The sequence below is a fragment of the Grampus griseus genome, assembly GCF_964374135.1.
Source record: "Grampus griseus genome assembly, chromosome: 10".
NCBI classification, from domain to species: Eukaryota; Metazoa; Chordata; class Mammalia; order Artiodactyla; family Delphinidae; genus Grampus; species Grampus griseus.
Window position 1 is genome coordinate 40071905 of NC_139004.1, and position 14609 is coordinate 40086513.

At 57.0% G+C, this 14609-nt stretch overlaps 3 protein-coding genes across 6 annotated transcripts; all 3 read right to left on the reverse strand.

Annotated features, from left to right (window-relative positions):
- Nucleotides 1–2211: 2211 nt before the first annotated feature.
- Nucleotides 2212–6241, reverse strand: RING1 (ring finger protein 1). 2 transcript variants are annotated; one of them, XM_082664634.1, is made up of 7 exons: nt 6115–6241; nt 5851–5985; nt 4772–4932; nt 4455–4670; nt 3367–3756; nt 2911–3184; nt 2212–2630 (listed from the first exon to the last, which is right to left on the reverse strand). In XM_082664634.1, the coding sequence occupies exons 2-7, from the start codon at nt 5926–5928 to the stop codon at nt 2529–2531; spliced, it is 1221 nt and encodes a 406-aa protein (XP_082520760.1). In that variant the 5' UTR covers nt 5929–5985; nt 6115–6241; the 3' UTR covers nt 2212–2528. The 2 variants fall into 2 exon arrangements, with proteins under 2 accessions (XP_082520760.1, XP_082520759.1); XM_082664633.1 differs by having other exon boundaries at nt 6107–6241.
- Nucleotides 6242–8027: 1786 nt separating this feature from the next.
- HSD17B8 (hydroxysteroid 17-beta dehydrogenase 8) lies at nt 8028–10125 on the reverse strand. Of its 3 annotated transcripts, none has more exons than XM_082664710.1 (9): nt 10069–10125; nt 9668–9885; nt 9449–9565; nt 9244–9336; nt 9056–9141; nt 8892–8964; nt 8639–8681; nt 8397–8471; nt 8028–8213 (listed from the first exon to the last, which is right to left on the reverse strand). In XM_082664710.1, the coding sequence occupies exons 1-9, from the start codon at nt 10112–10114 to the stop codon at nt 8197–8199; spliced, it is 768 nt and encodes a 255-aa protein (XP_082520836.1). In that variant the 5' UTR covers nt 10115–10125; the 3' UTR covers nt 8028–8196. The 3 variants fall into 3 exon arrangements, with proteins under 3 accessions (XP_082520836.1, XP_082520835.1, XP_082520837.1); XM_082664709.1 differs by having other exon boundaries at nt 8880–8964; XM_082664711.1 differs by lacking the exons at nt 9244–9336; nt 9449–9565 and having other exon boundaries at nt 8880–8964; nt 9590–9885.
- A 230-nt stretch (nt 10126–10355) lies between these two features.
- On the reverse strand, nt 10356–14573 carry SLC39A7 (solute carrier family 39 member 7). Its single transcript, XM_082664677.1, has 8 exons — nt 14500–14573; nt 13780–14188; nt 13522–13690; nt 13307–13360; nt 13028–13171; nt 12739–12879; nt 12349–12545; nt 10356–11231 (listed from the first exon to the last, which is right to left on the reverse strand). The coding sequence occupies exons 2-8, from the start codon at nt 14182–14184 to the stop codon at nt 10959–10961; spliced, it is 1383 nt and encodes a 460-aa protein (XP_082520803.1). The 5' UTR covers nt 14185–14188; nt 14500–14573; the 3' UTR covers nt 10356–10958.
- Nucleotides 14574–14609: the final 36 nt, after the last annotated feature.

Below are 14609 nucleotides of genomic sequence, written 5' to 3' on the forward strand. Positions count from 1 at the left end.
CCAGCCTGGTGGCACCTCCTCTGAGCAGCTCTTCCTGACCACCCTGCGGCTTCCAGTGATGCCCCTGCCCTGAGGCCTGGCATCCCTCCAAGGGGACACTTGTCATTCACTGTAAGGACCAGAGCATCTACTGCAGGGGTTCTGGGCCCCGAGCACATCAGATTCACATGGAGGGCTTGTTAATACACAACTGCGGGCCCCACCCCGCAAGTCCCTTTCCTATGCGAGGTCGTGTGGTTTCTAAGTGGCGAGGTGGAGATTTGGACCCTGATCAGTCTGAATCGAATGTCTTTCTTTCTCCACCTTGCTCCTCTGGGTAGTTGCTCTCCTTTTATCCTCTGTATCTTGTCTCTCAACAAAATAATCAGGTTCCCTTTTGTATACTTTGTGTCTCTCACTTTGCCTCACCCATAGGTGCAGGCTTCACTGACAGAGGCTGAAAGACTTGGGGAGCTATCTCAGGGAGTGGGGGTGGAACAGAATTGGAGCAACCCCCGCCCCCTTCTGCCAGCACTGGGGAAGGGGAACGCCTGGTCAGGTCAGGTCAGGCAGTCATTTTTTCTTTGTTGTGGGCAGAGGAGATGGACCTGGAGCAACAGTTCTGTATGTCACTCACATGGTGCCATCTAAAGAAACAGGCAGCCTGCGAAGTTCAGCGTCTCGGGGGCAGAGGAGGGTGACAGAGCACTGGCAGCAGAGAGGGGTCCGAGGAGGAGCGTGAGAAGCGGAACGGCGGAGAGGATGGGCCGTGGTGTGGACTGGGGCCCTAGGAGAGGAGAGACGGGGGACCAAGGCTCGCAGGCGGCTCCAGAGTGAAGCCAGAGGGCGGGGGAAGAGGCAGAAGGGCCACCGGGTCGGGTAGGGCTGGCGAGAACGAGGAGAGTGACGAAGTGTCGCTCCGGGCAGCCGCTGGAACCAGAAGAGAAGCCGGGTTCATTCCAGACTCTTCGGCTTCCACCTCGGTACCTCCCGCGACTCCTCGCCATCGTTTTCTCTCCCTTGAAACTCCGGGAGCGACACCCACCTTCCTCCCGCCCTCACATCCCGGGAGCGTCGCCCCCCTGGATGCCTGGGGTGGGAGAAAAGGGGAGCCAGGATCGGGGATCCAGGGAGGCGGGGGTAGAAAGGGGCTTATACGAGGGTGAAGTGGGTGTTGTCTATTTCTACAGGGCGAGAGGTCTCGGGGGTGGGCGCCCGGTCACCTGGGCTGGAGGGTACCCCCTGCGTCCGTCGTACTGAGGGTGAAAGGGACGACGGGCAGCAAACGAGAAACGCCAAGCGTGGAGTGAGGTGCCCTCGGGCCGGCGAGTCTGACGCCGTGGCTGACTCCTTAGCCGGGAGGGCCGAGACTAGACTGAGCGAGCCACGGGAATTTGGGGCGGAGTGGGGTGGGGGCGCGAAGGGCAACGGAAACAGGAAGTGAGGGGCAGAGAGGCCAAAGCGGGTGGCGGGAGGCAGCGTCAGTCCCTCCTGGGGAGGCGATCCTCTCCACCTCGCCGGGGCGTGGCGCGCTACGTGGGCCCCGGACCCCGCCCGCGGAACTCGAGGCGTGGGGGATGCGGAGCAGCGAGCGCTTTACTGCATGCCCCCACCCGGGCTCTCCGCTGCCGCCGGGACCGGCACAGAACTACAACTCCCGGGCAGCCCTCCCTCCGCTCAGCCCCGCGGCTCGGCGGGCACCGACCGGCTCGCTCGCTCCTGGGAACTGTAGTCCCTGGCCCTGCCCGTCTTCTTCGGGAGGCTACCCGGGGGCGGGATATGTGCAGGGAGGTTCTCGCAGCCCTCCCCCCATCCGCGCCTTTTCTCTCCAGCTTTAGAAACCAGCTTCTCGCAGGGACGAGGAATTGTACCCCTTCCAAACATCTCGGGCCTGCCGCGTCACCCTCTTGAGCCACTTTCCTTCTTTCCCTGTGGTATTGAAACCCGGAATCTCAGCCTGGGCATTCAGGTCATAGGGGGAAAGCTTGGGATCTGACTTCACACCTCTCGGCTCTCCACCCTGTCTCTTACAGCTTCACAGGTCCTTCCAATTTTCGTTCACATTTGCTGATCTGAAGGTTCAGGAAAATGGGATCTACACACCATGAATACCCTTTGACATTTCCTCCCCATTTCCAAGGCTGATTCTACATGATTTCTAGGGTTCCCTCCCCGATCTTTGTTTTCCTCTCCTTCTACTAACCCCCTGATAAAGAGACACAAAACCACAGGTTTCAAAGAGGAATAAAAGCAAATTTGTTGTTGTTGGTAGAAGGGCATGATGGGAAGGGCTCTTCACCCTTCCCAACATCTTGCATGGATGGGAGGTTGGGGGCAATAGAAAAGGCAGTAGATGGGGGCGCAGGCCCCACTCTGTACAATATAGAAGAATCTGATATAGATACTTTGTATAAAAGCCACTTGTCCTCATTTGTGTCCTCTTGCTGGCTGGCCGGGCTGGGGGGCTCTGGGGGACAAAGAAGCTGGGTGGTGGGCCAGGACTCAGGGACACCCCATGGTCCCCATCCCCTGGCTGTCCCCTTGAGGGGTCACTTTGGATCCTTGGTGGGGGCATAGCAGAGCTCCAGTGGTCGGGACACTTTCCAGAACTTCTCATTCACCAGCTCCAGGGTTAGCGAGCCATTCAGTGTCTACAGAGGGGGTGGATGGGGGAGGAGAGGGAAGAGGAAAGTAAGTTGGGAGAGATAGTAAAGGAAATGAATGAGAGGAGAAAAAAAAAGGAAGAAGGAATAATAAATGGGGCAAATCACGGACACGGATGATGGGGAAGAAGGATGGACAGAGAAGGGAGAGATGGGAGATGCAGAGGGAGAAGAGGGCTGGTCAGTTAGGAGGTCAGGATCTCGGTTCTGCGTCCCCAGGCCACTCTCCCTCCTCTCCTCTCACACCGCTGCCCTCAGAGGCTCTCACCGTGAAAGCTCCGCCCCCGGGGGCGATGTAGATGGTATACTGCTTTTCGCTGACACCCTCCAGACTGGGCAAGGCAGGCTCTTCAGGGCCGTCACCTCCTCCGGCGCCCCCACCCTCCCCACCTCCCCCATCAGGTCCTCCGGCGTCAGAGGCGCCCCCTCCAGGCCCTCCTGGCTCCCCCGCCTCTTGCTGCTGCCTCCGTTCGAGGGCAATGCGCAGGGCCAAGTACTTGGAGAGATGGTCCACTGTGGCATTCCCAGTTGTCTTCACATACCTGGAGTGGGAGAGAGGGCAGGTTGAGGGCACAGGAAGCCTCAAATGGAGAAGGGAAGTTGGGGATTTCCCAAAGGGCCTCTGGGTTAGGGATTCTTTCTGGGTTTGGGCGAAGCCCAATTCTGATGGAAGATCATGAGACCTTTGGTTTCTCAGTGGTCTGGGGAAGGACGAAGCTCTCACCTAGTCTGGCAGTATTCTCCCTTCTCCACGAGCAGGGGGTGGGGCCGGAACACGAGCTCAATTTCTCCACCTGGCTCTGGGGGACTGGGAGCCCCGGGAGGGCTTGGGGGGCCCAGGGTTCCCCCTCCCAGGGTCCCTCCCCGGTCACCAGAGTCTTCAGAACCGGCACCCCCACCCACCCCACCAGCGCCACCTCCCCCTGTCCCTACGCTGCTCCCCCCTGCGCCCCCTCCACGGGGTCGCTTGGGAGCAGGGCCTGGGGCAGAGTCAGGGGCGGAGTCTGAGCTCACATCCTCTCCATCCCCCTCTCCCTCCCCAGGCTCTCCTTCCCCCCCACTCATCGTTGTGGTCTGATCTGACCCAGGCATCGGCCGCCTCACACGCTGGGCCCTGTGGAAACAAGTGGTTGAGGTTAGAAAGCACCAAGGATAAGGGGTTTAGATTTTAAACTTCAGAGAATTAAGAGATCAGGGAAATCTTAATGATGATACCTAATATTTATTACATACTGACTACATGCTAAACACATTGTTAAGTATTTTGCACCGATTGCCTCAAATTATACAAATCCTATGGACACAGGTAATTATATCATCTCTATTTTATGGTTGAGGAAACTGAGGCTTAGAGAGGTTAAATAACTAGTTTGAGACCATAGTCTCTTTGCCTCTCAAAGCGTGGTCCAAGAACCAGTAGCACAGCCTTGTAGAGATGCAGAATCTCAGGCCCAACTTGTGACCTACTGAATCAGAATCTGCATTTTTAACAAGACTCTCAGGTAATTTAGATGCACATTAAAGACTGAGTGATGCTGGACTAGGAGGTGATTTAATTCCCAGCAGTGTGAACTCAGAGCTCATACTCAAAAAGCACTCTACTGTTCTAACTTCCAGAAAGTTAGAAGATGAGCTATTTCCTTAAGAACAGTAGTACAAGCTACAGTTTACATCCATGACCTCCAGGCGTGACAGTTAAGACTGTGATCAGCACTCAGGATGCTGAGGCTTAGAAGCAAAGACAGCCCCAGGAGTCTGACCCACGGATCTGTCCCATCAGCACCGCTGCCACCTTCTTCGTGGCCCCCGAACCTGTGCATGGCCTGCATTCGCAGCCCCTCCTCAATGCTGGAGCTCAGCGCCTGCTGGTTGTGCAGGCGGCTGAGGCGGATGAGCACCCTGTCTTGGTGGGCCTCATATTCCTCCCGGCTGGGGTAGATCTTAGAGATCAGAGCATCGAAGTTGGGGTCTGGCCGCAGAGACCGCTTGGATACCAGCTTCTTTCGGCAGGTAGGGCACTCCTTGTTCCTGGTGTGGGAGAAAGGAGGCCCTGAGGAGTCAGTCACCAGGGCATGGAGGGTCCAACTCTTGTCCCCCTCCCCCCATCTCAAACCTGTCCCTCCTGTTACCCGCTGCGCAGGGCCGTGACAATGCAATCAGAGCAGAATCGGTGGAGGCACTCCTTGGTTGTCATCGTATTCTTCAGCATGTCCAGGCAGATGGGGCACATGAGCTCTGAATGCAGTGACCGAGGGGAAACTGCAATTTCTGTGCCATCCATGATGGCTTCCTGGAGGCGTCGATGAGTGGAAAGGTGGTGGGTGGGTTGGGGGGAAAGGGGTTTTAGAAACAAGTGGTCCATGAAATTGGAGTCTTGAGAAATACAGTGAGATGTCAGAATCTGGGTACCTCACGTTGGCCACATGAGGAAATTGGGAATTCTAAGAGTAGGAGCTTTGGAATAGGAGGATCTGAGGTTTGGTGATAGGCCTGGGGATGGGCGTGGCACAGATTTTCCATCTGTGGAAGACTTACTTGGTCAACAGAATTTCTTACAGTGCAGTCCTGGTACTACCTATATCAGAATCCCCTAGGATGCACGTTAAAAATGCAGATTCTGGGGCTTCCCTGGTGGCGCAGTGGTTGAGAGTCAGCCTGCGGATGCAGGGGACACGGGTTCGTGCCCCGGTCCGGGAGGATCCCACATGCCGCGGAGCGGCTGGGCTGGGCCCGTGAGCCATGGCCGCTGGACCTGCGCGTCCGGAGCCTGTGCTCCGCAGTGGGAGAGGCCACAACAGTGGGAGGCCCGCGTACCGCAAAAAAAAAAAAAAAAAAAAAAGCAGATTCTGGGGTTCCATCCCTTTACTGTATCACAATGTTACAGGTAGGGCCAGCGGGAATTCCATTTTTAATAAACTCCCAAGGTGAGTCTTAAATGCACTGACCTATGATGCGGACCTGAGGAACGGGGAAGGTAATTTCAGCCTGTTTACTATCTTTCAAATGAAGATAGTAATACTTGCTCTACCTCTCTGGCACGTCTGTTTTTAGGATTAAATGAGATAAATGTGAAAACGCTTTGAAAGATTAAGGTAATTCAAAGGGCCGGGGAGTGTGAAATCGGGCAGAATGGGGCAAAAAATGGAAGAGGCTGTGAGATGGGGGTCTGGGGAAAAGGAGTAAGTTGTTAAGGGAGAATCCCTGTCACCTGAGGGGTCCGGTGGAGCTCATACAGACTCAGTTCCCACGTTTTGCTGGCATTCTGGGCATTCGCCGGCGTCGTCATGGTGACCGGGCACAGACCCCCACGAGGGCTCCACCGCCGGGGAGGAGGAGAGGTAGGCTGGGGAGTGGGGGAAGGGGGAAGGGGAGGAAGGGTGTTAGGGGGGCCGCCCCTCGCGGAGACCCCGCCCTCCCTAGGCTCCCTCCTCCGCCCCCCACTCCGCGCCGGCGCGGCCCCTCACCAGCTTACAGCTGTCCGCGCTCCCGCCGCCACAGCGCCTCTTCCGGGGCCCGGGCTCCCCGGCCGAGTTCGCTCGGTCCGCAGCCGCTGCTCAGACAGCAGCTCCCGCTGCCGCCGCCGCCGCCGCCATGGCCCGGGCGCTGGGGCCCTACGTCACTTCCGCCTGCCCCTCCACTCCACTCCACCCCCCGCCGGCAGAGACGTCACCCGCCAGTCGCGGCGCGGGTGGGACGCGACGTGGACGCCCGGGTTCCCCACGGCCCCCGCGAGCAGCCGGCGTCCCCGGAGTCCCGCGCTACGTGGGGATCGCAGTCTCCGTCCCCTGGCCAGCACCGTCGCGCGGCCGACCTCAGCCACTGTCCCCTTCCAAGGCCCCCACTCGGGGCCTCCGCTCTGGAGGGCGGGGCCTGGGATCTCTCGGACCCCGGGAGGGGACAGAGGGAATTGGAAAAGGGGCCACCTCCCCCATTCCGCGTCCCCTGGCGGCTCTGGGGAAGGGCGCCCCTCCTCCCCACACACAACTTCTCCATAACCCCAGCCCGGGATTCCGGGGAAAAAAGTTGCAGAGGAGCCTCTGCCGCTACAGTCCTTCAGTCCTGTGAACGCAACTAAGTTCCGACGTGCCCGGGATTCCCTTACCACCCTGGTGACCTGCTCCACCCTCCGCTTTGGCTCTCCCTAGACCCTCCGACCCGCTCTCCCTTCGAGGTTTGGGGGCGACGGCTCGGGACGTCCAGACTCAACTCTCGGCCAGAGCTAGAGACTCGAGAATTGCGTTTGGACAATCAAGAGCCGCGGCCCGGGGCGGGGGAGGGAGGCACACGGGAGGTATGGGGGAACGGAGACACCACGCGGAAGCAGGGACACACACACACACACACACACACACACACACACACACACACACACACACACACACACACACACACACACACACACACACACACACACACACACACACACACACACACACACACACACACACACACGATGGGGCCCCTATCGGGGAGGGGTTGTGCGCGTGTAGGTGGGGGGCACAAGGGGCCGAATGTCTGGAGTGGGAAGCGGGCAGAAGTCTCCTCCAGGACTTCCCAGTAAAGGAAGGGGACCGGGAGGGAAGAGAAGAGGAAGGGGCAGAGCGATCCCCATTGAGGGCAGGGGATGAGAGGGATACGGGGGAAAAGAGACCGTGATGGGCGTCTGTCTCCTCCAGCTTGAACTGGGGCTCCCGGACTTGGGCTGCAACTGCCAGGGGGTGGCCTCTTTCTGGGACAAGGCAGCAGTGGGTCCCCTCGCCCCCTCCCCCAGTTCCCCCCTACTTCCCTGTCCTCGCCTTCAGTCCGTGGCCAGTCCTTATGTGGGCTCCAGAGTCGATTAGCGCGGACCCCCTCCCCTTCCTCCTCCTCCTCCCAGCCCCCTCCCTCCCTTCTGCTCTCCTCCAGCCCCTTTCATCGGCTGGCCCATTCCCCTAATCCTGGCCCCCTCCCCTAATCCCCCCCATCCGACCCCCGGCCGGCTGCAGCTATTGTAAGGTGGAGAGAAAGGGGAGGGGGGGACTCAGAGAAAGGAGAGGGGTGGGGGAGGGCCACCTGTTCCAAGACCCCCTCCCAAGGATAGACTGGATACTACGATGGAGCCATGAACAAATCACCCTTGGGGACCATAAGGACCCAGGGAATTGGGGGAGGGGACTGGGGCTGCAGGATCAGTGGAAGGGGGTGGGGCAGAGAGCCCCTCCCTCCAAAAGACCCAGAGTGTCACGCACACACAGTGACACACACTCTCTCCTCTCATACCCGGCGGCGGGGGTTGCCCTGGGAGACCAGGCAGTGAAAGGGAACAATCCTTCGCGAAAGGGAAAGGAGGGGGAGGTGGCGAAGGGTCTGAGGACTTGGACACAAGAAGAACCGGAGGTGGCAGGGAAGAGGATTTGGAATTTATTAGGGTCACAAGCACCCCTGCCTCCCATATTCAGCATTCCTGAGCCATACACTGCCACCCCTTTTGTAGCCTGGGAACTCTGAGTCCTCATCAGCAGGAGGCCCGGCAGAGTGGTGGGATAGTGAGCAGAGTCCGGGGTCCTTGAGGCAGTTACATGAAAAGACCTCCTGGGAGGGGCAGAAACATTTGGACAGATGTATAGGTGGAGACAAATGGGCTGGGGGGGAGGCATCCACTTCTGTCCTTGGCCTATGGGAACTTCTGCCCTTCCCTCAGTGGCTCCAGACTCCCCTCATTTGCTTTCTGGGTTCCACTTCTCTGCCCTCTTCCTCCCCCTGATGGCCTCATACCAGTGACTTCCACTGACGCCCCTGTGATGTATCCACTGTCTTCAGATGCCAAGAACGCGACCACATCTGCCACATCTATGGGAATGGTGGGGAGAGGGCAGAATCCTACTCACTCTCACAGACCCAAAGTAGCCACCTACCCGAATCATCCCTCCCCCAACCACCAATCCTGGTGAGACCCTCTCAGATACCACAGACCTCGGGATCTCTTCATTCAGGCCCCCTCTGCACTCAGTGCTCACCCTCAGGGTCCCCCATATGTCCCAGTGGGATCATTCCAGTCACCTGTAAGGAAACACTCGTGTGAGTGAAAGTTTTTTTCATGTTTTTTTTTTTTTTTGTAGACCGAGTCTGTGACTTTTTTTGGTCTTCATTCCTTATACGCTTGCTGAATATGCCCCTCACTGGGCCCAGCATCCTCTCTCTGAAGCCCAGAGAGTTTGGCTCTCTGAATGATTCTGCCCTCCACCCACAGTCTCCTACCTTGTCCAGTACCTTCTGTGGCACTTTCTGTGTCATGGGTGTTTTAATGAACCCTGGGAGGACAGAGTTACAGCGGATCCCATGTCTGTGGAAAGGAGAGTGGCTGCTGACTCCAGAGAGGACTGAACACTGACCCTCCCTCAGACCTTCCACATGGCCCCAGGTGTCTGACCAACCGTCCAAGCTCCCGGGCTGCAGTCTGGGTCAGCCCAACCACTCCAGCCTTGGATGCTGCGTAGTTTGTCTGTCCCACGTTCCCCACCTTTGGGTGAGCCAGAGATTGGGGTTAAGTTGGGAGTCCTAAGGAGGGGCTCTCCTCTCTGTGCCCACTTGGCTGGCTGACCTCGTCCCAACTCAACCTGACCTTCCCTACGATGCTACTGATGTTGATGATGGAGCCAGGACAGCCACTGGACACCAGGGCTTGGGCTGCAGCCTGAGTGACTAGAAAGATGCCCTGGGGGTGGGGAGAGAAAGTAACAAGGCAGAAAGGATCAGCACGGGTGACACTCCTCCAACTCCCTCCCCAGGCTAGAGGGCCCAGAAGTCATGGGTTCAGAGATCACCACCTTGAGGTTGACAGCTATGACTTTGTCCCAGTCATCCTCAGACATGTGGAGCAGAAACTCATCCCTGGTGATGCCCGCACAGGACACAACGACAGATGGCGGGCGAGAAAAGCAGGCCTATGTAAGGGGTAGGTTACACACCAAAAAACCTTGTAGAGCCGAGGGCACTGGAGGCAACGTTAGGGCTTTAAAGGGGGAGACGTCGTCTCGCTTTTTCACCTGCACTTGATCCAGCAGGCGCCTGACGGCCCCGGCCTCGGACACGTCAGCCTGGAAGGCTGCGTGGGCCCCGCGGGGTGCCCCCTCGTGGCTTCCCGGCCCTCCCAGCAGCCGCACCGTCTCCCGTGCCGCTGCCCCGTCCAGGTCGCAAGCGGCCACAGTGGCCCCCTCAGCGGCCAGGCGCACACCCACTGCTCGGCCGATGCCACTACCAGCACCTGAGATGGGAGAGAACACGCGGGAAGGGGGGGAGGGAGAAGTGGGCAGGGGTCAGAGGTCAACAGGGCGCAAAGTTAGTAAAATTCGGACCACAGGCCACAGCGGTTGTAGAGTCCGAGGGCGCGCCCCGACGTCACTCTAGCACACCAACCCCCCCGGGGAGAGGACACCCGCCCCCCAACCTGTGACCAGAGCCAGCGCGAAGCGAAGCCGGAGCTGAGACGCCATGGCGGGTGGCGAGTGGGCGGGCCCCCAGCACTGAGCCAATCCGAGCGCAGAGGGGGCGCGGCGAGAGCAAAGCCGGACCAATCGAAGACCCGCCAGCGTTAGGCCACTGGCGGCCACCCGCGCAGGCAGACCTCCAACCGCGGGGGCGTGGCCAGACACCAAGGCTTGGGGGCCAGTGGAGCCGGGAGAAGAGGGGCCCCCATTCCCCCCAAAAAGGACAAAGACTGCGCGTGGAGCGGAAGATCCAAGGATTTTATTTCCGGTCACCACCCCTCCTTCCCCATTCAAACAGTGATATAAAAGAATACAAACAAAAGAAAAATCAGGCCATGAGAGTAGCAACTAGCCCCCCTCCCCCCGCAATAACTCCCAAATCAGGACACACGATTGATGTTTATCCCCGACTTCTGCTACCCACTTCAGGGCTCTGGTCTTCCCTGGAGTTTCCACCAAATGGTGGGAGAGAGGGAGGTGGACCCTGGAGAAGCCAGTGTGTGGCAGCTTGGTCCTCTGTGAATAGGTGGGGTGGGGGATATGGGGTAGGCTGCCGTGACTCCTCTCTCTTCCAGCCTTCTTCATGGCCCCACTTAGTCCCCAAACCCAACAACATGGTCAGCACATGCCCAACACTATGGTCCCCCGGGCTGTCATTCTCACCTCTGCAGCCCCTGTAAGACTGCCAAATCTTGATAGCTTTCAAGACAAAGTTGCCACCTCCCTAGGACACAACTCCCTCCTTTGGCAGATGTCCCAGGCCAGGGCCCCCAACTTCCACAGACCCCTGACCTGGAGGGTTTAGAGGCTAGAGGTTTGGGGCTGGGGTGGGGCTGGTTTACCCCACCTCTCACTCAAGGTGGGCAATCAGCACCATCATGAAAACTCCCCCCAGCAGCCCCAGCACCTCCAGAAGTGATTGCAATGGTGATGCCTCCCTCAACAGCTCAGGCAACACTGACACCGTTGCTACATAGATAAAGCCACCTGCAGTGAATGGCAGAACCCAGCCAGGACCTGTGCCACCTGCAACTTCACTGCCCACTGCCCCTCCTTCAGTTAGGAGGGCACAGGCTGTGCCTGCCAGTGCCCCTATTGCCGTCAGTAGTTGTAGACGCATCGCCTGGTGGGCAGAAAAGAGAGAGAGAGGCACTCACCAACATCTAAAGGTTATCAGTGGTTTACATATGGCTGGAGGGGTATAAGTGTACATGGATAAGATGCATGTCTTTAGAAACTAAATAGTAAGGCAAAAAGAAGGGGATCTAGAATAGACACTTTCTGAAAAATCTTAGATCAAAGAGGTCCTTTCCACAGACCTTCTGACTCAATAGGTCAGGGTCAGGGGCATGGTGTGAAAGACCCCCATAAAACATTCAGATGGCTATGGACCACAGTTCAAGAACTACTGAGCTACAAGACAAAGAAACAGAACTTCTTCCCCCTCGTTTCTAGAGGATCTGTTGTTAACAATACAGGCATACCTCGGAGGTATTGTGAGTTCAGTCCCAGGGCATCACAATAAAGCAAGTCACATGAATTTTTTTGGTTCCCCAATGCATATATTTACACTATCCTGTAAGTGTGCAGTAGCATTATGCCTACAATGTACGTAGCTTAGTTAAAAAATACTCTACCGAGGGCTTCCCTGGTGGCGCGGTGGTTGAGAGTCCGCCTGCCGATGCAGGGGACGCAGGTTCGTGCCCCAGTCCGGGAAGATCCCACATGCCTCGGAGCGGCTGGGCCCGTGGGCCATGGCCGCTGGGCCTGCGCGTCTGGAGCCTGTGCTCCACAACGGGAGGGGCCGCGGCGGTGAGAGGCCCGCGTACCACACACACAAAAAATACTCTACTGATAAAAAATGCTAACCATCACGTAAGCCTTCAACAAGTTGCAATCTTTTTGCTATAGTAACATCAGAGATCACTGATCACAGATCAACGTAACAAGTATGATAATAACGAAGTTTGAAATGTTTCAAGAATTATTCAAACTGTGACACAGACATGAAGTAAACTAGTGTTGTTGGAAAAATTGTATCCATAGACTTGCTGAAGCAGGGTTGCTATAAATTTGTAAAAAACGCAATATCTGCTAAGTGTAACAAAGGAGTGCAATAAAACGAGGTATACCTGTAGTACAACTTGTTCGGAACTAACGGGTGGCAGTCTGGGTTTGGGGTGGGTTAGCGGGGGATAAAAGGCTTGAGGCAACCATGTTTGGTGCACACCTTCACCAACCTGCTTTTTGCTGCAGCCAGACTGGACCAAGATGGCAAAGTCCCCGACTTCATGGGGCACTTCATGTAGCAGAACAGTCATTGTGGTCAGGATCCCCAGTCCCCGACCCCCTCGAAACGAAGCACCAATGGCCAGACCATCCGTGAAGTTGTGTGCCAGGTCAGCAGCCAGATTCAGGTACCCCGATACACGTAGGTCTTTTACAGGAGAAAAGGAAGATTAAACGATTAGAGGTATTCATCACCCCTAGTCTCAGCCCTGATCAGCCTCCTAGAGACCACTTCACATCCAGCCTCAGTATTTTCCAGACACCTGTGATCACCCATAGTGCTGTTCCATGTGATTCATGATGATGCCCCTTGCCCAAGCGTATGCAACGCTGGCCCTCACCTGAACCTGCTTTTTCCTCTTCAGAGTTCTGAGGTTTCACTGGCCTGTCTTTGGGCCTTGTGCTCCCTCCTCTGCTTTTCCTCGACCCCCCTGCTTCCTTTTCTTCTTCCTCTGAGCTCTGTTTCTCCTTTGAAGGACGCCCTGAGGGAAGAAAGGAGTTGGTAAGACTGGAGAACAGAGATTTGCCAATATGTCCTCATAAGGGTAGCCTTCTTCCACCTAAGAACCATAAAATGAGGAGATTCAGAGATGGCAAGGTGGCTTTCAGGAAGGTTGTTCCTGGGCTCACCCTGTCTTCCATGTGTGTGACCGTGAGCGTGTCCATGTCCGTGTCCATGTCCTCCTTTCACATGTCTCACAAATTTCTCCACCACGAGAAAGGCGACAATTCCACTGAGGACCCACAGTCCCACAGACAGAATGGGGCCCTGCCCTAGGAATGGATACATTGAGACATTAAGGGAGATTTTGATTTCAGACTCTTCCTCCCCAAGCACAAGAGAAGAATAGGGAGGCACAGACCTTCCCCTGCACCCCAACCCCACGTCTTCACCTGCCCCTTCCTCACCACTGTGGGAATGTCCATGTCCAGGCTGCTCCAGAGGGTGGTGAGAATGAGGTTCTGGAGGAAGGGAGAGACAAAGCCAGATGAGGAAATACCCCAACCAAGGGGTGTATATTTGGGAGAATATTGGAAGGTCAGGGATCACAAAGGGGAAAGAACCCTCTTGTCCAAAGCATGAAATACATTAAGATTTAAGGTAGAAGCTAGAGATCACTTACCCAGAGCATGAGGGATGAGGTGCAGGAAGGCATCTCCCAAGAGCCCACCCGAAGCAAAACTCAGCAAGATCTGGAGCAGAGAGCGGTGCCGAGGGGAGTTTGACTCCACGGGGATAAGGAAGAGGACGAAAAATGGAGCTGCAGAGATCAGCACTGTGGCCCCCAGTGCCTGGCGAGGGAGAGTCAGGGGTCAAGTGGTGTGGGGTTTCCCAACAATCCCGAACCAGTCCCCCTCTGCCCCATCCCCGGGGGACTCACATAGGCCCAGAGAGTGACAGTGTCCAGGTTCTGTTTGATGCCTGGAGCCCCAGACTCCTCATAGATTGCATGGCTGTGCTCATGATCATGTCCATGTCCTCGGTGGTAGACGCTCTCACGAGAGTGGCCATGACTATGGCCATGGTGCAAATCCTCATGCGAATGTCCATGGTCGTGACCGTGGGTATGCCCATGCCAGATGCTCTCATGAGTGTGGCCAGGGGCATGGCTGTGTCCATGGTGGAAATCCTCATGTGAGTGCCTGTGGCTGTGGCCCTGGAAGTCCTCGTGCAGGTCTTCGTACAGGTCGCCATGACCCCCGTGTCCGGCCACTAGCAGCCCCAAGGCCGCCCAGGTCAGCAGTCCCACGGCCACCCAGTGGGGGGCCCCCAGGCCTCTGGCCATCACGCTGACCAGAGGGACAGAGATAGTGACTCCACTTGACCCTCAACTCTATACCTATGCGGGGTCCGCTCTACTCCGTTCGCGCCCTCCGTCCACTTCTATGGGCTGCTTCCCCATTCCATCCTGTCCCCACCCACATTGTTCCCAAGACTCGTTTTCTTTATCCGGAACCCCATCCCTGATGCAGGGCCCCCAGGACACCGCTCTAGGCTTTGATCCTCCACTATATGGACTCTCTGCGCCCTCGTCTCTATGACCCACTAAATGAAGAAAAAGGCCTGAAAAGGACGGTAGGGAAAAACAGGGAATTCTCACCGGCTCCGGGATCCTCTCCTTTCCCGGTTTGCTCGGACGTGGCAGTCCCGCCTCTAGCTCCCGCGAGAACAGGGAGTTCCGTTCTACCTTGGTCCCAGTACCTTTACCAA